The sequence below is a fragment of the Pollicipes pollicipes genome, unplaced genomic scaffold, assembly GCF_011947565.3.
Source record: "Pollicipes pollicipes isolate AB1234 unplaced genomic scaffold, Ppol_2.1 Scaffold_6686;HRSCAF=7923_pilon_pilon_pilon, whole genome shotgun sequence".
NCBI classification, from domain to species: Eukaryota; Metazoa; Arthropoda; class Thecostraca; order Pollicipedomorpha; family Pollicipedidae; genus Pollicipes; species Pollicipes pollicipes.
In genome coordinates, this window is record NW_023596921.1 from 10,708,700 (window position 1) to 10,731,646 (window position 22,947).

Here is a 22,947-nt window from a genome sequence, read left to right on the forward strand (position 1 = left end):
GAGCAAAGGCAGATTCTCTATTTTTCGTGTTTCTGTGACTATTTGTCCAGAAGACAGACTAACACGGCGCCCGCCGTCTGATGGCTCTTGCAGTGGCCGAAGCCGTTCGGTTTTACAGAAGCTGGAACCCAGACCATCGCTGTCCTTGCTCTTGAGGTTGCGGGCGGGCATGTTCAAACTTTTTGATGCTTTTTTCACTGATCCGTTCTGAAAAAAACTTCTTAAGCAAGCATGAGATGGCCTTATTCCTTTTTTTAAAATCATTTCGACGTACTCTACTCAGCAATAATGAGACCTCCACTCTACTCAGCAATAATGAGGCCCCTTATTTCCTTCCGGGTAGGGGGCCCCTCGAGTAGAACACCAAGGGCACATTACCGGCTCCGGTCAAGAGCTGAGGGTTCACTCCCTCCCATCGCGAAGCGTCTTCTGGCTGTCATGCTATCGACACGGGGCGGGATCTCCTGGTCGATCCGGAGGCCATTGGAAGGATATATCATATCACACTTCCCCCTCCCTGACACGGGAAGCCCTCTCATCCACGCAGTAAGCCCCGGATCAGCACAGGAACCCTCACTGACCCAAGAGCATCCCTGATCGCCAAAGTTGGTCCAATAATTGTCACACAGGCTGCAGTTTCGTGTTGCTCCGTTTTCTTCAGAGATATTGAGGAATCCCTGAACGTAGATTGCGGATGAAATGGGGTCCTAAGCTTGCATTAACATGGCTAATCCATGTTCGTCTTAAGATGTTTAAGATTCAGTCAGAATTGTTTACTGATAGAAACTATGCAATATAGTTTTAAATATAGGCGCTCGCAAGTCATAGCAACAACAGGCCGACCGTCCAGGGTTGCAGTCTCCATTGGCTGCGTGTCGTCGGCCTGTGGCTATGATACTAAGCCCATGGCCCTTTCCTCCCGCTATGCCAATGACAAACGTTCACTTGTACCAACGTTCAGAAGAGGTGCCAGTTTTAAGCCGCAGGCTCGCGATGTGCAGTTTAAAACAGCTCAAAAGTGGCACCTCTAACCCATAACAGTTGACAACTCAGCCCTCGGCTGATTCTACCATCGTCATGACGGTGGTTGTCATGACGACGACGGTCTCGATAACTGCAGTTGTTGAGACCGAACATAATTAAAATGTATCCCCTGATTGTATCCTGGTGGTGTTGCAGTGGCACTACCCAGTGCTAGGGTTAGACTAAATGGACCTGAGGTTTTATCGGAATATGTTTTGGAAATATACCCCAAAGGTGCGACTCTCCCTTTAAGGCATTTTACCGCAGGATATGACCGGCCAGCGGTCTTCTCATCCCTTACGTCACGTAATCAGCCCGCGTTATTTCTCACAAATCGCTGCAGTCGGCCCCGCACTTTTGGCAGCTGCCCCGCACTGCACCGCGTCCGGCTGGAGCGCCGTACCTGACGTAGAGCCTTGACCAACTAATGCAGCGCGATGACGGGCGGCGACGCTCGCGGCGGCGGGGGCTGCGGTGTGACGGACGGGCCGCCGTAGCCGCCGACCGGGTTGCATCATCCGCGGCGGGGCGCCGGCCGAGCCGTGGCGGTGGTCTGGCCGCGCCGCTGCCGCCTTCCGGGCGCCGGTCCGCTCCGGCTGGCAACGCCGAGGCAGCCGCGCCGCCGGGAGCCACGCGTTCGTCAAGTGCGACGGGTACCTGTCCGAAGGTGGACGCTGCGGTGCGGCGCCGGCCGGTGATCAATACGGCCTCCGCCCGGGCCTGCTGTGCCCCTCGCCGCTCGGGTACTCGTCCCTGTGCGGGCCATCGGCAGCCGCTGAAGATGGCTGTGCCAGCCGGAGGCGCGCCGCCAGCCGCCGCTGGATGGCGCCAACGAGCCGGCGCCGTGGGTATGTCCGGTGCCAGCGGCTGGCGCGCGCGCGACTTGGAGTCTGTCACGACCGAGCTGCACCGGTACCGGGACCGGGAAACACCCGTGACCAGAAGAAGCTTAGCCTCCTCCCTTGGAAGATATATGGGACGGTCGGACGACGCGCGGAAGATGATGCAGAAGGGTGCGCCGAGCCGGGAGGTGCTGCTCTGCGCCAACGGGGGGGGGGGGGGGGAGGGGAGGGTAGGGGAACAACAGGGAGAGGCCCGAGACCAAGCGGCCTGACGGCGTGGAGCTCCATAAGGGGATCCGGACCGTCAGACGGCCTGGTCTCTGGTCCGCTGTTGCTGTTCGAGCGCGCAGACCGCGGAAACCCAGTGTCCGCGACTATTGCAGGATCGAAATTTGCCTGCCTTCAGGGCTTGTGCGCATGTACCGATTTGCGTATAAAAGCGAGCAGCGCAAAAAACGATGCGTGTGTCGCAATCTTATTACCAGTCTTGTCCCAGTTTGCGCCGCAACAAACCACAAAATACATTGTGTACTTGGCATGCATGGTTCTGCTTTCATTGCGTCCTGCATTGCCGTGAGGCGTATCCTGACGAAGAGCTGTGTCGTCCTTTTCAGTGGAGAATGAACAATGGCGTAGATGTCGCCGTGGTGATGTAGCGACACCTGCTGAGCACTTAGAAAATAACAGCCGTTCTATTAAACACGAATGAGATGATGCCATTTAATATGAAAAGCGAACAACGTTCTTCTGGATCAACGTAAGAAACGGGTTAGATTAGTTTGAGCAACATTACGTAAGTTGTTCAGTGCGTTTGCGTGGAGAATTACTCATATAGATAAGACAGTAGCAATCGACTCAATAGAGTGATGTTGAGTAATAAGATCATCGGCTGGCAATTTTGAATTTATTTCTGCTAATGATTCGCTAAAGGCATGTTGCCGAAATATCAACCCATCTATATCTCCATTCTCCTATTTTTTTCTCTCCAAGGAATAAAGCTATTACTACTGTTTTATGTAGTTTGATCAATACTTGATACCTGCATCTTTTATGCAATATGTTCGTACCTCCTTCAAATTATGAATGTGTTTTTAAGGCCGCCACCCGTCCCATCCTATCATATCGACACGACGCTCCGCCTCTTCCCCTCTAACCGCCTCCCACTGGTCGCGGTTCCGCCCACCCACCTAGCCGTCCGGCCGTCCCCTGATCTTAACACCCAACTCGCTCTCACGCGGCACTGCTGCAGCGATCTCAATGAGAGACCAGAGTCCCCCCTCCTCCCCCCCCCCCCCGATCAGTACGTTACGTAAACTGCCTTGGTGCGCTGTGCGCGCCATGAGCCTCGCGCAGTCTCCGTCAGCGCGGCGTTCCCCCGTTGAAGCCCCTCGCGCGGATCGAGCGCGCCCCGCTGTGGCGTTCCCAGAAGGAAGTCGCCGGCTCGGCCTGCCGTTCGAGCGCCGAGATGGCTCGGGTCTCGGCGGCGGGGTCAGCGTTCAACGCCGAACGGCTGCGAACGTGGCGCAGCGGCGCCATCGTGTTTGTTTGTTTTTTAGTACGATTTGGGCCGCGAGACTACATTCGTCCCGGCTGTCGAGGGAGGACCGGCCGCTCTTTCTGTGGATGTTCCCACGGACTCCAAGCGGTGCTGCCCGGCTCGAGTCGCCCTGTGCCTGCCGCGTGGAGTACTGACCCTTGTTTTTCTTCCGGCAGATAACAAGGATAAGAAGGATGACGACCCGTGGGCGAGTCTGGACGCGCAGGCTGCGTTCCTCGGCCCGAACCTGTGGGGTGCCCCGCAGGACCAGGACCTTAAGGTGGGCCGAAGTCACTGGGTTTGGAGAGGATGTAATGGCCGAGTGGTTAGCGTGTCGGAGTCCCGCGCGGGGGCCCGGGTTCGGATCCTGGTTGCGTCATGGCCCGTCAGCGCTAATTTGGGCAGTGCACTCGCTGGTGTTGAATAAAAAGGTGTTTGGCGCTGGGGATCGGACGTCACTGGTGCAGGACCGTGACTGGGAGTTTGATGAGGGGCTGACGGGATGGGCTGACAGGATTGAGGATCTGGGTGGTACATCATTGCGACAGCGCCGCGACCTGTGTTGACAAGGAAATGACGGATGGCAGGATGGGCTGACAGGTTCGTGGATGTGGGTGGTACGCTATTGCGACGATTCTCTGGTCCGTGGCCGGGTATGAAGACCTCAGGGTGGGTGGGCCGATGCCTTTGGAAGTGTTAGGGTGGCGACCATGACCGAACGGTGACTTCGAATTGGGAGGCGATGATTGCAGGGCCTGGGACCTTTTTTACGCTCAGATTAGTTCGTCAGGACTGTAAAATGACGGAGGGGACAATGTCAGGCGGTGACAAAGCACATGAGGTGAAAAGCCCCGACTGGAACCGGAAATCGTCCCTGCTTGTATAGTTATCGCCGCCACGTAACTTTCAGTGCAACTCCGTTCTCGTCAAATTCGTTATCAAAGTAGCGCGATGGGGAGGGAGTATCTGATAACGTAGTTATGACGCAACCCTCAACATAGTAATCATAGGAAAATGGGAAGGATTCAACACTTTATATTAAACATACTTAACTAGGGACAACTAGTCCCACCGGGTAATGTGTAGCAACTCTCATCAAAGTGGTTTAGTCTTTTGCATCTGGCGCGGATAAAAACGAAACTCGGCAACCTGACAGCATTTGGCATTATAGTAGCTGGAGTCACCAAAATACCGCAGCCGTATTTGGTAGGTGCAATACCCGAAAGGGTGACGCTGCGAGCCTGTGCTCCAAGTTGCGGCACCTATGATCGGTTATACCAGGACAATGGGCGGAGTACCGGGGGCGCGATGGCCGAGTAATGAGTGCATCGACCTTGCGCGTGGTGAGTCCGGGCGTCGTCGTCGTACTTTGCACAGCGTTGGTTGAGAGCTAACTGACGGCAGTTACATCCAGAAATTGTAACCACGAACGTCAAATAAGAACCACTCGACGATTACATTGTTTATGCTTGATCGCGGCATGGTTAATGCAATTGCGGGATTTGAATTCAGGAATTGCAGGAAATGCATTGTTTTGACGTCACGGATGCTTGGGTAACCTTGAAATGGTATCCCCGAAGTAGCATGCACATCTTCGTGGGCGTGTAGCTCAGAAACTAGAGTGGCTTAGATCTGAAAAGGACGGGGCTGATAAATGCACGGAATGATCTTTAAGACGGCTGTTTCAGCTCAAAACCTCATGTAAATGTGGAACTCGCCCTTTAATATTTGGTGGATATTTATGAAATGACCTACGAGTGGGCTTGTGCAAGTACCCATATAATGGACTGCACATAGAGATTTCGATTATGAATGATATCTAATGATTGATATCTGTTGGCACAAGTGAACGTTCCGGACATCATCAGCGGCTTACATGGTGTTTTGAGCCGTCTTTCCCTGGTCTTTACCATGGACTTATGTCATGTAAAAGTTTTGAAAAGTTTTGATGCGGACCATGCCATGCTTCAGGAACACACAACACGAATCGTGTCATCGCATGCACTACACCCTGCCGATGTTAATATTCACCCAGATGGCCGTCACTCGCGGTCTCGCCTTGAGACACAGCGCCTCTCAGACCTGCACGTATCTGAGCGTGCGCAGAGGCGTCGGAAGTAGGCCGCCTGTCTGGCTGGCCGTCAGCCATCGGCGAGCACTGAGTACTGAGCGCCGGGCGTCGCGTCGGCCGGTGTCGGGTATTGAGCGGCGGCAGGATAGTGCCGTCCACGCGTCCGCCGCGCCTCAACGGCAGGCGCCGCTGGACTGGAATAGACCGGCTGCGCTGACCGCCGCCGCCGCCGCGCCGCTGGGCGGCTGATGCGGCGCGTTCGCCGCCGCCGCGCCGCGCCGCCCGCCGGTTCAGGTGGCGGGAGGGGCGGGGGTGGGGATGGATGAAATGAAAGCCGTGGGGAATGGTCGGAAATTGCCTGTGTTTGTTGCAAATTTTGAACGGTAAGCCGACTGCAGACGAGAATGCCACCGATGGAACTTCTCCGCTTTCTGTCTTATGGTTACAACGTTGAGTGTCGTGTTTAAGGACTGGCATCATCATCATTACGTAACGCAGATCCAGCCGCGCCCTCGCTGGGCCTCCATCGCGGTGGAAAATGTGATACCGCGCCCGAGGTCTCGGCCTCGGAAACGAAACACTTACAATCTACTCAACAGACCGAGACCGTTTGTGTTGCTGCAACAGCGGTGGTAAAGCTGGGGCGCTTAGTAATATGAAACCCTGTGCGAACGCGTTGAGGGGAATCGAATTGAACCCGACCGTCGGAGACTTGTACCGCTGGTAGCCACAAGCCTGGAATCCATACATCAGACGTCTGCCATATTGATCTTTTGGGTCGACCGCAAGTGCCGCTTGACCCGCGGAAGCCTCACAATAAGTTGGCGAGCTCTCCGCCGACGGCAGGAATATGCGAACGTCGTCCGACCCTTGGCCACAGACAGCTCGGATGACGTCGCCCAGGGACAGGCCGAGGTGGTGGGATGCGTGGGTGGTCAGGGGAAGTGTGACGGTCGGGGCTGGTGCGATCCATTGGTGGTGGGATGCGTGGGTGGTCAGGGGAAGTGTGACGGTCGGGGCTGGTGCGATCCATTGGTGGTGGGATGCTGGGGTGGTCAGGGAAGTGTGACGGTCGGGGCTGGTGCGATCCATTGGTGGATGGATGCGTGGGTGGTCAGGGGGAAGTGTGACGGTCGGGGCTGGTGCGATCCATTGGCTGGTGGGATGCTGTGGGTGGTCAGGGGAAGTGTGACGGTCGGGGCTGGGTGCGATCCATTGGTGGTGGGATGCGTGGGTGGTCAGGGAAGTGTGACGGTCGGGGCTGGTGCGATCCATTGGTGGTGGGATGCGTGGGTGGTCAGGGAAGTGTGACGGTCGGGGCTGGTGCGATCCATTGGTGGTGGGATGCGTGGGTGGTCAGGGGAAGTGTGACGGTCGGGGCTGGTGCGATCCATTGGTGGTGGGATGCGTGGGTGGTCAGGGGAAGTGTGACGGTCGGGGCTGGTGCGATCCATTGGTGGTGTGGATGCGTGGGTGGTCAGGGGAAGTGTGACGGTCGGGGCTGGTGCGATCCATTGGCGGTGGGATGCGTGGGTGGTCAGGGGAAGTGTGACGGTCGGGGCTGGTGCGATCCATTGGCTGGTGGGATGCGTGGGTGGTCAGGGGAAGTGTGACGGTCGGGGCTGGTGCGATCCATTGGTGGTGGGATGCGTGGGTGGTCAGGGGAAGTGTGACGGTCGGGGCTGGTGCGATCCATTGGTGGTGGGATGCGTGGGTGGTCAGGGGAAGTGTGACGGTCGGGGCTGGTGCGATCCATTGGCGGTGGGATGCGTGGGGGTGGTCAGGGGAAGTGTGACGGTCGGGCTGGTGCGATCCATTGGTGGTGGGATGCGTGAGTGTGTCAGGGAAGTGTGACGGTCGGGGGCGTGGTGGTGCGATCCATTGGTGGTGGATGCGTGAGTGGTCAGGGGAAGTGTGACGGTCGGGGCTGGTGCGATCCATTGGCGGTGGGATGCGTGGGTGGTGGTCAGGGGAAGTGTGACGGTAGGGTGTGCGATCCATGGGTGGGATCGTGGTGGTCAGGGGAGTGTGACGTCGGGGCTGGTGATCCGTGAGCGAGTGGTCAGGGAAGTGTGGACGGTCGGGGCCTGGTGCGATCCATTGGCGGTGGGATGCGTGGGTGGTCAGGGGAAGTGTGACGGTCGGGGCTGGTGCGATCCATTGGCGGTGGCTGGTGATGAGTGGTGGTCAGGGGGAAAGTGTGACGGTCGGGCTGCGATCCATTGGCGGTGGATGCGTGGGTGTCAGGGAAGTTGACATCATGGGTGGTGGGGGCATGTGACGGTGGGTGGTCTCCATTGGCGGGGGATGCGTGTGTCAGGGAGTCGACGCTCGGGGCTGGTGCGATCCAGGGTCGGTCCGAGGTTATGCGACACAGACAGCCAGGGATGGTGAGTGAGACTTAGACATAGCCAGGAGTGATGGGACACAGACAGTCAGGGATGGTAGGACTTGGACATGGTCAGGGGTGATGGGACACAGATAGTCAGGGATGGTGAGATTTAGAGATGGCCAGGAATTATTGGACACAGACAGTCAGGGATGGTGAGATTTAGAGATGTTCAGGAGTGATGGAACACAGACGGTGAGGGACGGTGAGTGATATTGTCAGGAGTGATAGGACACAGACGATCAGGGATGGTGAGACTTGGACATGGTCAGGGGTGATGGGGCACAGACAGTCAGGGATGATGGGATTTAGAGATGGTCAGGAGTGATGGGACACAAACAGTCAGGAATAGTGAGACTCAGGGATGGTCAAGAGTGATGAGACACAGGCGGTGAGGGATGATGAGATTTAGAGATATTCCGGAGTGATGGGACACAGCGAGGCGTGACTGATAGACATGTTTGAAGCCATTTATGTCCTTGGTGCAGTACGGTGGTGAACGACCGCTGGAGCTTGTTGGCGGTGTTGGTCAGGCGTTGGGTAACGGACTGTGCATTGTTGTGTGGTCAGACGATTGCGGGTCAGACCCGACCGATGGCCGAGGGTGGCGGGCACCACCGAGATGAGCAGAAGAGGAAATATCAGAGATGCCAGAAGAGGCAGCGTTTGGGCATTGCCACACGTTTCGAAGATGCACGCCCATTTGTATGGTTCACGTGGCAGTCTTCAACTGCTACGTGAACCATACAAACGGCTTCACACAAAGGATAACTCGTGGGTGTTCAGTTCAAAATTACTTACATGGATGGACGGATTGTCAAGCTGATTGAAGGAATTGTTAGCTAGTTTGGATGCGTCGGGTATGAAACGACTCTGGACTTACTAGGGTGATGACATGATTGATGGATTATTGACAGACCTCATGGCGTAGTTCATTTATCACTATGCGACCAAACCACGGTGGTCATTCACATTCACTTGTCTAAAGGACATCAGAAGTCACAGTCAGGGGAACAAAATGAGGAGCAAGGAAGCGAGTTTCATGTTTCGTCTTGCAGTAATGCTGCAGTGTAGAAGAAACGCTGCGTAGCAGTTTTGTCACGTGGGAGCTATGTCTGGAAGTTGTGGCTATGGAAGTTACATGGCGTAGAAATCGTATGTCGGCGGGTTTGTTGTCGGAGGTTTCCATAGTGGCTGTCATGGCGTGACGACGTATGACAGGGGAATGGGGTCGTGCCACAGGAACCTCTTATTGGGTCGTGATTTGTATTCCCCTTTATCGCACTTTCTCTTTTACGAAAACGCGGGTGGCGGCTTGTGGTAAATATGATTTGCAATGAACGTGACATATGTGCTCGTGCTTGGTGTGCATGTCACGATGTAATTGTATGCATTAGAGTGAAGTTGCAGCCCCCTTCCTGCAAATCACGATACTAGGGCCCGCCTGGTACAGATTCACTCGGAAGGGTGGTTTGCAGTGCTCCAGCTCGTTGACGGGCCTGCTGTCGTGTCTGCGTTGGCCGCCGTGACAACAGCCGCCCTCCGCAGCTGGAGTATGCCGACCTGGAGGAGTTCCTGAACGAGAACGAGGCATCGCTGCGGCCGCGGCCCAGCCCGCCGCTGCCGCTGCCAGGGGGTGGGCCGCAGGGCGCGGCGCTCTCCCCGCTGCAGCCGCCGCCGCCGCCGCCGCCGCCGCAGCCGCAGCCGCAGCCGCCGCCGCAGCCGCCGTCGCAGCCGCCGCAGCAGCAGGAGCAGCAGCCGCCGCAGCAGCGGCAGCAGGCGTGTCCGCCGCCGCCGCCGCCGCCGCGTGAGCTGCACGAACGCAGCTCGTCGGCCGAGGCTCCGGCGGAGCCCTATCACGGCGGTGGCGGTACGGGCACGGGCGGCGGCGGGGAAGGGGGGGGCAGCCGGACGCGTCGGAGAGGGGAGGGGGGGGGGGCAGCAGGACGCGTCGGAGAGGGGAGGGGGGGCAGCCGGACGCGTCGGAGAGGGGAGGGGGGGCAGCCGGACGCGTCGGAGAGGGGAGGGGGCAGCCGGACGCGTCGGAGAGGGGAGGGGGGCAGCCGGACGCGTCGGAGAGGGGAGGGGGAGGGCAGCCGGACGCGTCGGAGAGGGGAGGGGGGGGGGGGGGCAGCCGGATGCGTCGGAGAGGTGCTTCCCTGGGGATGTCAGGTTTTGATCCTGTCCCCTAATGCGTTGTGATGGAACGTCTGAACCGGGTGAAGAGCCAAGCTCATTGTGAAGTGTCATGCGCTGTGATTGTCGACGCCGAGCGAGAGCGCTGCTCTGTAGTGGATCGAGCATATGTCTGTCTAAGGCGGGCATGTAAAGATGGGAACGAACAAGCTGTTGCCTGGATGGTAGGAAAGGGTAGCAAGGCTCACTTAAATGAGGGAAAGTGAGGCTTGCTTTGCCATCCATTTTCGAAATGTACCGATGTCGTTTGTAGCTTTGTTTTCTTGTCACCATGCTATCATGGCTTGAAGTTCATGGTACTACTAAGTTGATTTATAAAACCACGGGAATAGAGTAAGCAGGCGGTCTCAACAAATTGTGTAACCTACTGCAAAATATCAAGTCAGGCGGGACCAAATTTGTGAGCAGATAGTGGCCAGCTTATCATGCGTTATCTTCGACAATGCGATAAAAGCGGTATGACAGTGTCCTTATTATGTACATGTAAACAGCTGAGCCGCCAGCTGTCAGGATGAACTTGTTTGTGTCAGTAGTCTTTGGCTGGTTACGGTCAGCTCGTGTCCACGAATCTGCTGTCTGATCCCCTCCCCGCCTGGTGTCGCAGGTCAGGAGCGGTCCGCCGCTGAGTCGGCGGTCAAGGTCAAGGTCGAGTTCCAGGTGTCGCCCACCGACCTGGCGCTGGCCACCATGCCCGGCGTCGAGTTTGACCCACAGACGCACCAGTTCTCCGACGAGGAGCTCAAGCCGCAACCCATGTGCAAAAAGTCCAAGAAACAGGTCAGTCTCCCAACTCGCTGGCACCCGCTTATTGGGGGGGGGGGGGGGGGGAATGTAGTAGTGTACCCACTCACACTGTGCCTGTGACGGCAGCAGTCGTGTTGGCCAGGCGGCTGGTGCCCGACCTCCCGGGATGACGCCATTGACGGATTCGTCGGGTTGCGCGATCTAGAAGGGAGGACTGGTTGGCTCATTGTTAGTCCGACGAAGACCCGTGCCAAGACCGCAGGACCTTCGCTGAATTCCTTTGCTCCACCTTCCTTGCTCCACCAGGACCTTAGCCCAGGGGGATAATTCAGACGCTGCGGGCTTCTCCAGCCGGACCACGTTGAGCCGCTGGATGCTTCAGAAGGTCTCTGGTCTTTTGTTTAACTATGTCTGGAGACCTCCAAAGACGTCTCCTCAACTGTGCCATGTGATTCAGCTTGTCTGTCTGTGATTATAACACGACGCGCGGGCTTCAAACCACAATATTGAAATAGGTGTGATGTACAGGTGTATGTGTTATAGAGGATATGACACCAGACGAACAAAAGCACGTTTAGAAAAAGTACCTGTGGCAGTCGTTCCCAGGATGAAGTTCGTATGCCAAAACGTCGCCAGGAGGAAATGCGTGAGATACAAAGTTGGTAAAGGCAAGAGTTCGCAATGGAAAAACCACGTGTGGAAAGGGATGTTAGGATAAAATTTTCGTCGGGAAAGCTCGTTTAAAAAAGATGGTAACAAATTGTTACTACGCAAATGCTAAGGTACAAGTGCTAGTTAAGGATAACGTTTGTCTGGCAGAAGTACCTAAGCAAAAGCTCGTATTTCGTTATGAGATGTACGCACGCAAATTTTGTACGTGAGGGCTTGTGAGGGATAAATTTCGTGTTGCGAATTGCGTGTTCTAAAGATCGTGTGATGATGCGTGCTGCAAGTTCGAATGCAAATCTCCATGCCTGGTGTCAGGCGTCGGACAAACGGTCACTGCGGGATTCACCAGATCCCGTCAACTGGGAAGAGGAAGGGGCAGGAGGCGGCGGTCGAGCGTGACAATTGCATAGATACCATAGACACCTTACGTACATTGGTTTACGAGCGCCTGTGAACATGATTCTTGCAGACCTACTTTTCCCGTTCGTGTTTTTGTCCTGAAACCCACGTGATGGCCTGAGATGACACCGGCACGTTGAAGGCATTGGAAATGAATTCATCATGTTGCCATTTTGAACCCCTGATTAGACTAGTTATACCCTGGTTATGCACTGGTCACGCTGGCGAAAAAATCCTCCCATGGTTGCCCCATGTCAGACGTTTCGTCCGAAAGCGGTGGCATCCGTTTGCACCCTCATTGAGCTAGAGATGCCAGACAAAGGGGGCGACTTGCTGGTCCGGATAACATTCCAACGGTATCCGGTTGGAAGGTTTTAATACATTAAAAAATGACTTAACGTGATTTGCAATGACACCGGAGTGCGAGGTTGCATTTTCTACGCCCTTCCTCTTGCTTCACTCCGTTTTCGCCCCATCAAAACTTCCTAACCCCCTCGACACGTAACGTCATATAGGACGGCCTCAAAAGGAAAGGAGCACATTATGGAAGGGGTATAAGACAACGGCATGGATACGGTACCTTGAAATCTAAAAATTTGGGTGGACATCCACACCACGTTGTTTTTTTACCTCACTTCAGTCTTTAGATGCTTCCCTTTAGGGCCTTCGCCGTAGTTATAGGCTGCATGATAATTAGTCATATACTTGCACGGGCAGGCATCAAAGCACAAACAACACACGTGACCGCGATGAAAATCCTAATTTGGGCAAAATATCCTTGTACTTGGACGGGAAACCATGCCATAAGAAGGGAATTAAGGCCCGAAAAAGAAGGAATAGGAAACAACTGATAAGTAGTCAAACATATCGTCCATCTTTTTTCAACGTCCATTTTGTGGCGTTGAACTTGTCAGCGATGATATAATTTTTCCACCTCTTTGTGAATGGTAGCATCACCTTCTCCATTCAAGTAGAAAGCCATTCCAGGACACTACACTAATCTAACCGACTTTAAGGAAGGGTAAGAGCTTGCTAAAGCGTTATTTACTTCTTCGCACGTTTCATGATGTTTTAGTCTATTGTTGATGGCACACGGCTAAACCAATAACGAATTCGGTACGTCCCCGGCATCAAAACCGCGCCATATCGGCATCACTTGGCATCAGTGAGCTCTCGTGCGTCATTCCTCAATAATATGGACAAATCACGAATGAATTGGACTATAATATATTGCCACCAGAATGTAGTAGCAACACGCCTGCGAAGATTTATACGTATCGATTATTTGGCCTCTGTATGAGACTTCTGGTCGAGAAATCTGCAATAACATTACGAAAACTGGATTTGAGTTTTGGGATAGAATTGGGATCACCTTTTGCGTGTATCTAAAACCTAAGTGCCGCCATCACTATCACACTGACCTTTTTCGCGGGCACGAATTGTATTTAAGGACTGTATTTCATTACCGGAATCTCCCGTTAGCGATGAGTTGGTGCCGTTGTACATAAGCATCTATTCCCTCTGGTGCGTTATTTTCGACATTGCATGCCTCTATGGTTGGCAGCATTGACTTGCTGTGGCGGACGCATGACGCTTTGTTTCCCACTTGGATAAAAGAAATCTCGCTTTCTGGACACATATTTCGACAGGGCAACCTGACGTTGTCTGATCCCGCGTAAGTGCTTATGCTAATGCAGTCAAACGATGATAATTGGTCTCCCGAATGGTCCGTCTAAAATACATTTTTTCTCATAGTACTAATTCGGATTTCATATGAAACGTCCTTTTCTGCTATGCAGGAAAGCAGTCAAGGAATAATCGGTTTTCTGCACAATGGAACCTTCGCCATTAAGCATATCCTCTTTGCAGCAGTTACAAGCACTACTCATCTACAAGGAAGCGGTCGTGTGTTTAACATCTGCATTTCCCCCTCAGTTTCAGTAAAACGTACGTGGAGCGTGTCAGTTCAACTAACCGGACCAGTCCCACATGAATGCAAAGATGTTTCTGACCCTAGCCGTAATGATATGGGACTGGGAATGGGCTAGCGGTCAACCAAATGCTACATTCAGCCACGACTTCTTGCTGTTTGCTTTAAATAAAATGCGCCTTTTATGTTGCTTGTAAACGGGTCAGCTTCTGTTACTTGTGCTTCTATCTTTTTAACTAACTTCAGAGCACTCCTAAAATAGGAAAACTAATTCGAAAGCAATTCACCGAAATAAATGTTACATGGTTTCGGTTGTAGTACCAGCATGGAGTTGTCGCTCAATTCTGGCGCTTTTCATTGCTTTTCTCAGTTGCTTTAACATGATTGCTTTGTTGTTATTTGTATCCACCACAAACTCATCAACAATCTTAAATCGCGTTAGCGGGCGCTCGGGTGTGAGCATGTTGGAAAGCATGATGATGAATCTGTGTTCAGTCACGATGGGCAGGTCCTTTGTCACAAATGATTTCGCGCTCGACTTTTGGACGCGTGTGAAAAGTTATTTTTTCTGGAAATAACCGGCCTTCGGCTTACCCTTACTAGGAACTAATGGTTAAAAGCAGATTTCAAACAAATGGTGATATGGTATGAGATTGTGTCTAATGGGTTGTTCACTTTCAACATAAGGGCTCATAATGTCTTAAAACCACAATAACCGCTCAGGGCTATTCTTGCTTCCCGTCAAGCCAATTTGTTGGGTCGTTTTACAGTAACAGTTACAGTCGGTTACATTGGCCCCAGTTTGCAGTGCATACACCTCGGAGCGTGACCCCACCAGAAAGACCGCTCCCGTTCTGGCATCTCTTGCCAATGGCCAATGGCCCTTTAGTGTTGTGGCCCAGACTCCCACCCCGCCCTCGCGTGTCGCCGCGGTCGGCCGCCGACCTCGTGCACCGGCGTAGCATCCGCGTCTCACGAGCCGGCGCGGTGCTCCAGTCGGTAGCCGCCCGACGAAGGCCAGGTCAGGCAAGGCCCGGGCCGCGCACGTGTCCTGTTAGCGGTTCGTCTCCCCACGCGGCGCATCCTGAGGCTGTCATCGCGAGCCACGTGCTCCGCACGCCGCCGTCGGCGCGTCGCCCGGCGCCGGCCGAGGCCTAGGTGCGATCAGGTCAGGTCAAGTCAGGTCAGGTCAGGTCAGGTCAGGTCAGGCCAGCCAGCCCCGGCCGTGCACGTGTCCTGTCAGCGGCCCGTCTCCCCACGCGGCGCCACCTGGGGCCGTCGGCGCGCCGCCCGGCGCCAACACAGGCCGAGCCAGCGGGCGATACGGGCCGGCCGCCGTATCCGCACGTTATGTAACCGACGGCTGCGCGGCCGTGGCGGCCGTGTGTCCCCCTCCCCCCGCTGCCGTCCACGCCGGCGGCCGGCGCGTCGTGAACGGCTGTGAATAGCGCAATCTGCGGTCGGCCGGACGGCCTGGTGCGGCACGACGCCGACGGGGGAGGGGGCGTGCCGGCAGGTGCGGCTGCTGGCTGGGTGCGGCGGGGCGGAAGAAGCTCCGCCTCGACCCACGGGCGGAGAGGAGGGGGCGGCGCGGAGGGGTCGGGTGGGGCAGGATTGGATCCCGATCAACTTCGTGTGCGGGGATCTGGGTTTTCTAGCCTTGCTCTGGTGCGGGATTGGTCAAAGTCGATACGATTGGTGTTATGTGACCGCGCCAGTTTCGTGAGGTCTCGCGATTGACCGTCCCTGTCCGCCCCAGTTTGGTGCGCTTCTCCGATCCATTTTTCCGTTTGTTTTACCGACCCGGGTGGACCCTCCGGTCTGTGGCATGCGGTGACCCATGTGACCTGCAGTGACAGTGTTGGCGAGTTTCGGCCGATTGGAGACGTGGTCCTGTCGCAAAGCATTCACCGACGCCTGAGTTCTTGTGTGGGTTTTAAGGGTGCAAGTTTTGGAAGAAACTTTGCCGGTTGTTTGGGCACGCACGATCGTCCACCACACTCGGATTGGGCAGCCCCTCATCGCCTTCGACACCCAGACCCTTGTCTCTCAGACCGTGTCAGCTAGTCGCGACAGCCCGCCGTCACCCAGCGCGACCTTGTGCAGCTCCGGGTCATGCGAATTCCGAGATCTCGAAGCCTCCAAGCTCTCGCACTTCCGTCGCATCTCCCAGCCTGGCCAGCCAGAGTTCCCGGCAGGGCTCCGTGAAACGCTTCCGGGTCGTTAGTTTCGCGCTGCCGTCATTAATGGCACATCTGCAGCCGCGCCCGGTTTTGTCGTCATCGCGCTGGCGCCGTCGGGACCTTGGCCGTCAGCACTGCCCGGGCACGGTCTGCTCAGCCGTGCAGTGCGGTAATGACAGGTGGCGCACTGGAAACGGTCCGGGAGCGGACGTCCAGCCAGCGCTTGCGACGGCCCTGCGTGACCGACGCCCCGGTCAAGGCGATCCTAGTTATTGTTAGCCGCCCGATTGCGCCGTGATATACGGGTTTCCCCAGCTGCGCTGCCTCTTATATAACCCACTTTGTTGCAGCGCTGAATCTTTTCACTTATCGGTCTTCGTGCGGGCTATGACGGCATCAGAGCCGTCCCTGGCATGTTGTAGGCCTATGGCAACGATTTTTTATTTGTGGCGTCATTTTTAGACACGCGGTTATGTGCCCTCTGCTTACCCTGTCTGCTTACCGCTTTGCAAAGGGCGGATGTGCATTGGTGGTGTTGTGCAATGTTGGTGCGAGCATTTTGTCCGTGTTGGGACTGGTGCTGTCCGCGGTGCAGACTGGTATTGTCCACGGTGAACACTGGTGCTGTCCACGGTACAGACTGGTGCTGTCCACTGTGAAGACTGGTGAAGTCTTCGGGCCTTCCTAGTCTGTTTCTGAAGGCGGATGCAGGTGGTCATTTTGTAACCCCATGCTTTAAACTTCACTTGAAACGCCTATGATAATCGAGGGGAATATATTGGTTTGTTATTTAAAACGTGTCCTCAGTATTTTGGGCGCGCAAGTTCAGCTATCTTTGCCAGCAAGCTGTCGGTTGTCTCATTTGTCTGGCATGCAAACATGAGCGCGGGAAATGCGCTTCACAAGCGTCGTAGGAAATTGTCTCGATCTTCTTTTCTCATGTTACCCTAGTTCTCTCGTCGCCTTTATGAGAAAGCGCTGCCACAAATTAAGTCTATAGATGTGACCTTTGCCGAAAAAGACGAAGTGAACGGCCACCTCATGAAATATTTATGGCTTCGGTGTTGCGAAGGCAAAGATAAAGAAACTACTGGCCTCCGCATTGGTCGGCGGGGGAAAATAGCACGCTAAACCTCTGTACTTGATGCATTATGTACGTACACCTGAGTCATGACACGTGCCATCACTTGGATCACTGTGGAGTCCAGATGGGGAAATTATTTCATGCCATACGTCATTGCGCTGGGGCTACCTCTTTCGGACGTGAGCGGTTCGTCAACTGCCGGCCTATCATTGGAGCGCAGCGATGCGGAGCCACGTCGTGCTCACTGGGAGCGGCCAACGAGAACGCTCGCAGTGCGTCTTATGGTCATCGCGCAACGCCACGCTGCGGTGCATTTGTCATGAGTCGGCGTTGAAGTCTTGAGGGAAAGATTCGCCGCTATACTATAGTTCGTAACGGGAGGCGAACCTGGCTAAGTCATAAGACGCCGCTCGTGATTTCTCGCAGCAGCGCGCTTTTGTGGTGTCGTGTCGTGACGTACCTTTCAAATAAGCGACTTTCACGGAGGCTGGTGGGTCACGGTGTTCGTTGCTTAGAAGGGAGTTGAATTCGACTATTTTTGCAAACTTTTGAACAATTGTGTAAACCCTTGAATTCCGGTACTTCATTCGGGCCTTCTTAAGCTGTTTGGAGACCAAATCCCGGTGGACTGTAGAAACAAGTTCCAGAATGTCTTTGCTCCACCCGACTCAAAGTTGAACATTGATGCCCCAAATTAACCATCCCATCGTCTCTCTCCGCTGTAACAGTGAGTTACATCGTGCATCAGACATCTCGAGAAAACCGAGCGATGGATTCCTGTTTTGCCCACCGGATCAAAGCTCGCCGCGCCAGAGCCGTGATCTCGCCGCCCTCTGTGTGTGGGAGCGCGACCGTGACCTTCGGAGACATGTCGGGCCTCGCCGTGACCTCCGTGACCCCCGTGTGCCGTCAGGTCGTGCCCGAGGAGCGTAAGGACCAGAAGTACTGGACACGCCGCCAGCGGAACAACACGGCGGCCAAGCGGTCGCGCGACGCCCGGCGGCTCAAGGAAAACCAGATCGTGCTGCGTGCCAACTTCCTCGAGAAGGAGGTGCGCACGGTCTAGGGACGTGCACGAGCTGGTGGCAGGGGGTCGTGAGAGGGCACGGCGATATCGGCGGCGTCCAGAGGCGAGCCACAGCTTGCAGCAGCTTGGTGTCGGTTGGTTTTTCCTTTAGAAAATTGGTTCGAGTGATTTTGGGCGGACAGCTTGGGAGCCTTTGCAAATATTGCAAAATTTTATTTCCTCTGCATTCCAGGATTCTCCCCTCAGATGTCAACATTTGTCATGCGTGATGTAAACTTTCCTCTGCTATTTCACACATGCGTGTAGCTCAGGTCCAAGACTGGCGCCAGGGTAGTTTACACGCACTGAATGTGACATTGGCGGGGAAGGGGGGGAGCAACTTAGGCGATACGCTGATGGCTTGTACCCCGTTCCATCTGTTTTTAATACATTCTTTCTTCCTTCAAGTTTGGGCAGTAACTGTATCGTGGTCTCATGGAGTGACCCAAGCCGTCTTTGCCATTCCTGAAAAGTTGGTGACATTATTCCTTTATTAGCCGCGACTGCGATATTAAAGCAGGCGATTGGTTCCACTTTGCAGGTGGTCAGACATGTGCCTAGTTTCCAATGTTAGTTCCTGGATTGCACCGGGATTTGAAAACGAAACCCCGGACCCTGGCTCCTATCGACTCTTTCGAAGCACCATCCTCTAGTTCCTGTATTCCACAGGTGCTTTAGTAATTGTCAGACCATAGCGGTGCTTTCTGGTTGTTTTGCAAACCCTGGAACCTAGCTCAAGATTCCCATGGATTCTTCCACAAATGCTGGACCCTGATTCCTGGCTCCTTTGGGTTCCTGTACAAACACCGTACCCTGGACAGTATCATTTTTACTATTCCTCAGCATAATTTTAGGCTTGTTCCTGGTTGTTGGTGATCCCCTGTGCTTAATTTAGTGCTGAATCCTGGTTCTTGCCGGATCTCTTGCGTGATAACAAGCTGGTCCCTGACTGGTAACAGGCTGGTGGTTGTTCTGGTACAGGGACCGCTAGGCAGTTCCCGGTAAGACATATTGGCCAAGTCTGAGAACTGTTTGTCATAACAGTAGGATAGTCGGACACGATAGCCCACAAAAGCTGTTGGCTAGTTGTGTCCTGGTTAGTTGTGTCCCGTATGTCCGCGTTTACGGATGTACGAAGTCCATTAATCTGCTGGAAGGCCGCATGTTTTAGATTGATTTGGAGAGGTTGACAGTGCATTGTTCCAGACAATCGCGACCTGTAAGACTACATTGAGCATTGCTGCGAGAACCATGCGCACAATGACGATTGCTCGCAGGCTCCAGTAACGTAGTGTGCCCATTGGCCTGCCTTCCAGCGCTGCGTCGAAGTCTGCCCGCGCCTGGGTCAGGAGTACCCTGCCCGTCTAGGACCGGGGCCCGACGCACGCGACTTCCCCTGACAGCCGTCCCCTGGTTCCCAGAACGCCGCTCTGCGCGAGGCCATGGAGGAGCTGACCAAAAAGAACAAGGAGCTGCAGTCGCGCCTGGATTCGTGCCAGTGCCGCTAGGCGGCGCTGGCGGCACCGCGTCTTGCGCGCTCGCCAGGGGCTGCGACGCGCGCCGTCTCCGGCGTCATTCACATGACCGCCTGCTCCCGCCCGCTTCATGGCGGCTGCGGCTGCCTGTGTCGCGACTTCCCCGCGTCCTAAGCCGAGCGACCCTTCCTGATTCCAGACGGCCTGGACTGTCCGCTGCTCCATAATCTCGCCTCTCCTGTGCCGGTCGCCACGGGTCGCAAAGCCTATCTTCTGTTGCTGCGTCTGATATATGTTGCAGTCAGCTTCGCACCAAACCGATTGCAGTCCTGCTCGAGATCCCGCCCCCTTCCCTCCACCCATCCCTCTCTCTCTCTCTCTCTCTCTCTCTCTCTCTCCACCCACTCCGGATCGTCTCCGGCTTCCATGTCCTGCAGGCCTGCCTGTCAGTCCACGTACCCCTCCCCATTCCAGAGCCGGCGCTGCCTGCCTGATCCGCCGACGTCTGGAGCGTCGGCTGCCCGGCCCGCGGCGCCCGAGACATGTCTTGTCCGCGGACGGTGCCGGACGCTGGTGTTCGCGCCGCGTCTGATCCGCGTCTGTCTGTCTGGGGGCGCGGGCATGCGTCACCCACCTCGGCCGCCGCCGGCCGGTCCGTACAGGCTCACGCGGACAGCGCGTGTCTTGGCGACCGGGTGACTCCTTGCGCCCGTCGACACGCTCCAACGAGAGGAAGGCGTCGCGGCGGCGGTGGGGTTGATGTCTGTCCGCGGCGGTGCGCAGTCGGCCGCTCGCGGGCCGCAGGAGGGCGGCGGCGGCCACTGCCGCTTCCGAATGCCAACCTTGAACTTCAGCTCATCGGAGACGTGGCGCTGCCTGCTTGCTTACTGCATGGTACTGTCGGTGTGTTGCTGCCTGGCAAAGCTTCGCCGTCGTAATCATGTGTAGTGCTTTCCAAACGTACCTGTCACGTGTAGATTGGATATGAAACTGGAAAATGAAGACGTGGATATGAAAGTGATGAATGGCTGTCGCATGCGCCCCGGAAAGTAATTAGCTCATCGCGGCGATATATGTGCTCGGTGTTGTTTTAGGTGGGCAATGCATTGGATTTGTTCCCCCTGGGATGTTCGGTGGTGATCTATTTTTGAGGCCGGGATCAGCTAGGGATATAAGTGCTGTGGGATGGCGGAAGACAGGTCCAACTTCAAGTTAACAGCGGTAAATTATAGGTCAAGAATTAATGATTATGGTGTGCCCCAGAAAGAATACCCCCTCTTTCCTAATGTGAAAACGATGTTTTATGTGATACCTGAGCGATATGATATATGACAGGTTGTTGGCGGTAGCGTGGTTAGGATTTGCGCAAGGGGGAGAGTCACCCAATATTGCAGTTCTCGGTAAAGCACAAAAATGACGGCTCCCAGCTATTGTTTTCAACATTTAAGTACTTATCTACTGACGTAATAATGTTTGGTATCAAAAGCTTCTAAGTATGTCAATGAAGGATTACGTTCCTTGAGCTGGGATTGTGTGAAGTATCTCTCCGCATTTCAATGTTTGGGCTGCAGTAAGGCTGTCTTGTTGCAGTTGAATGATATTGCTGATCTGACGTGGGCACGGGAAGGCTGGTTCTGCGGACCTAAGCAAGAATTCGTTATTCTGATAACGAAATGAAAACTTGGTCCCTCGGGACAGCTTTTCCGTGCTTGCCTCGAATGAGCAATATCGTTTAATTTCGAAATGGCTGCTCAAACGCTGTTCTCACGACTACAGTACGCCGAGAAAAGATTACGCGCAGTGGCTAAGCCAAGGGTGCATTCTATGGAAATCCAGGTGCACGGGTTCCAAGTATCTTACATAACCCCGATATTTTTAATGACGGCAAGAAAAATTGAAATGAAGTCCCCAATGTTCCATATTGGGATGATGTCACAAAAGAACTATCACAACATAGGGGGGAGATTAAGGAGCTAACGTTTTATTTTCCCGCAAATTTTCTCAATGGATAACCTCTGACTCGTCCCCTCACTCCTCAGTCTATGTAGGTGGTGTTAAGATTGTCTCGAGGAGAGCTAGACGGTATTCAAAAGTCACAGCACTCTATTCCTCAGTGTCGAGGTGTAACTCCAGCTCTGTTATGTGTGCTGAACACGCCCGAGGCCTGCGGCTGGTGAACATCTGTACTGCCACCTAGAATTCATTGTCATGTGGCATTACCTGCTGACGCCTCTGGTCGTGTGTTGCTCTCACCCCACCCTACCCACACCCACACCCACGGGTCGGACAGGGGTGGGCGGTTGATCGAGACTAGCGGTGCCGTCTTGGTGCATCCCATCAAATCAAAATGCTATTTTGCTACCGGTTTCGTAAAGGACTGAATCGTGCGCCGGAAAATTCGCCGGCGCGAGGGCTTGCTCAACACGTAGGTAGCGTTGGTACGTTTATACGGACTGGGCAGACGGCTGAACGGCGGGCGAGATAGCGGCTATTCGGTAGTGTAGCGGCGCCGCGGTCGGCGCGACCCGGCGGTGGTGACGGTCGGCGGGCTCATCGCACGGTCACGGGTGCCAGGCTGTGGGGCGCGCGTAGACGTAGCTGGGAACGGAGGCCCGCCGTCGGCAGCAGCACCGTGGCAGCTGCCCGGCGGGGTGTGGGATGCACGGGTCGCGCTGGGGCGCGGCTGCGCAGCCCGCCCTTCGCGCGAAGGGCGGGCTGCGCAGCACCGAAGCTTCGGACGAAATTGGCCGCGTGCTGCAAGAGTGGGTGGCGTTCAAGGACGGCGTGGTTCCGAACCAAATTGCCGTGTGGGTTGTTGGTGTGCGGCGGCCGACACGGGAGTTGATGTGGGTTGTTGGTGTGCGGCGGCCGACGCGGGGAGTTGATGTGCGTCACCTGTGACGGGACGAGCACCCGGAGATCGATGTCATATCTAACACTACATCAATGGAGTGAAATAAACGACTGTGGCAGCTGCTGAGTTTCATCGGACGTGAAACGTGGAGGAAGAGAACGTCGCCTGGCTGCGTTTTTTCTGTATCACACCGTTATGTTGTCTCTCGATTTGCTTGCCGCTTTCGTCTCTTGCTGTTCTAAGAAGAGTCTCGCATCCTACTTACTTCATGCGTGTGCAAGGAAGTAACCGTGTCGACACGTTGCGGATATCAGCACGACTCCTTATGTAGCATGCGCGCATCACATCAGCTAGGACTAGTGGCACGTGGAAGGGTTAGAATACCACCTCCACATCCTCATTCGTCATCGTTTGGCGAGAGCACACGCCACCTCCCACAGCGTCAGGAGAGGACAGGGATGCAATCACGTCGCACTCAGTCGGAT

At 55.0% G+C, this 22,947-nt stretch overlaps 1 protein-coding gene across 1 annotated transcript in view; it reads left to right on the forward strand.

Annotated features, from left to right (window-relative positions):
• LOC119107457 (thyrotroph embryonic factor) overlaps positions 1-22,599 on the forward strand; it is a 43,987-nt gene extending 21,388 nt beyond the window's left edge. Inside the window, exons 2-7 of the mRNA XM_037230901.1 lie at positions 3,579-3,682; positions 9,411-9,533; positions 9,636-9,732; positions 10,663-10,835; positions 17,981-18,118; positions 19,555-22,599. Of these exons, the coding sequence (XP_037086796.1) occupies positions 3,579-3,682; positions 9,411-9,533; positions 9,636-9,732; positions 10,663-10,835; positions 17,981-18,118; positions 19,555-19,641 (722 nt within the window). The 3' untranslated portion in view covers positions 19,642-22,599. The remainder of the gene's footprint in view (positions 1-3,578; positions 3,683-9,410; positions 9,534-9,635; positions 9,733-10,662; positions 10,836-17,980; positions 18,119-19,554) is intronic.
• Positions 22,600-22,947: the final 348 nt, after the last annotated feature.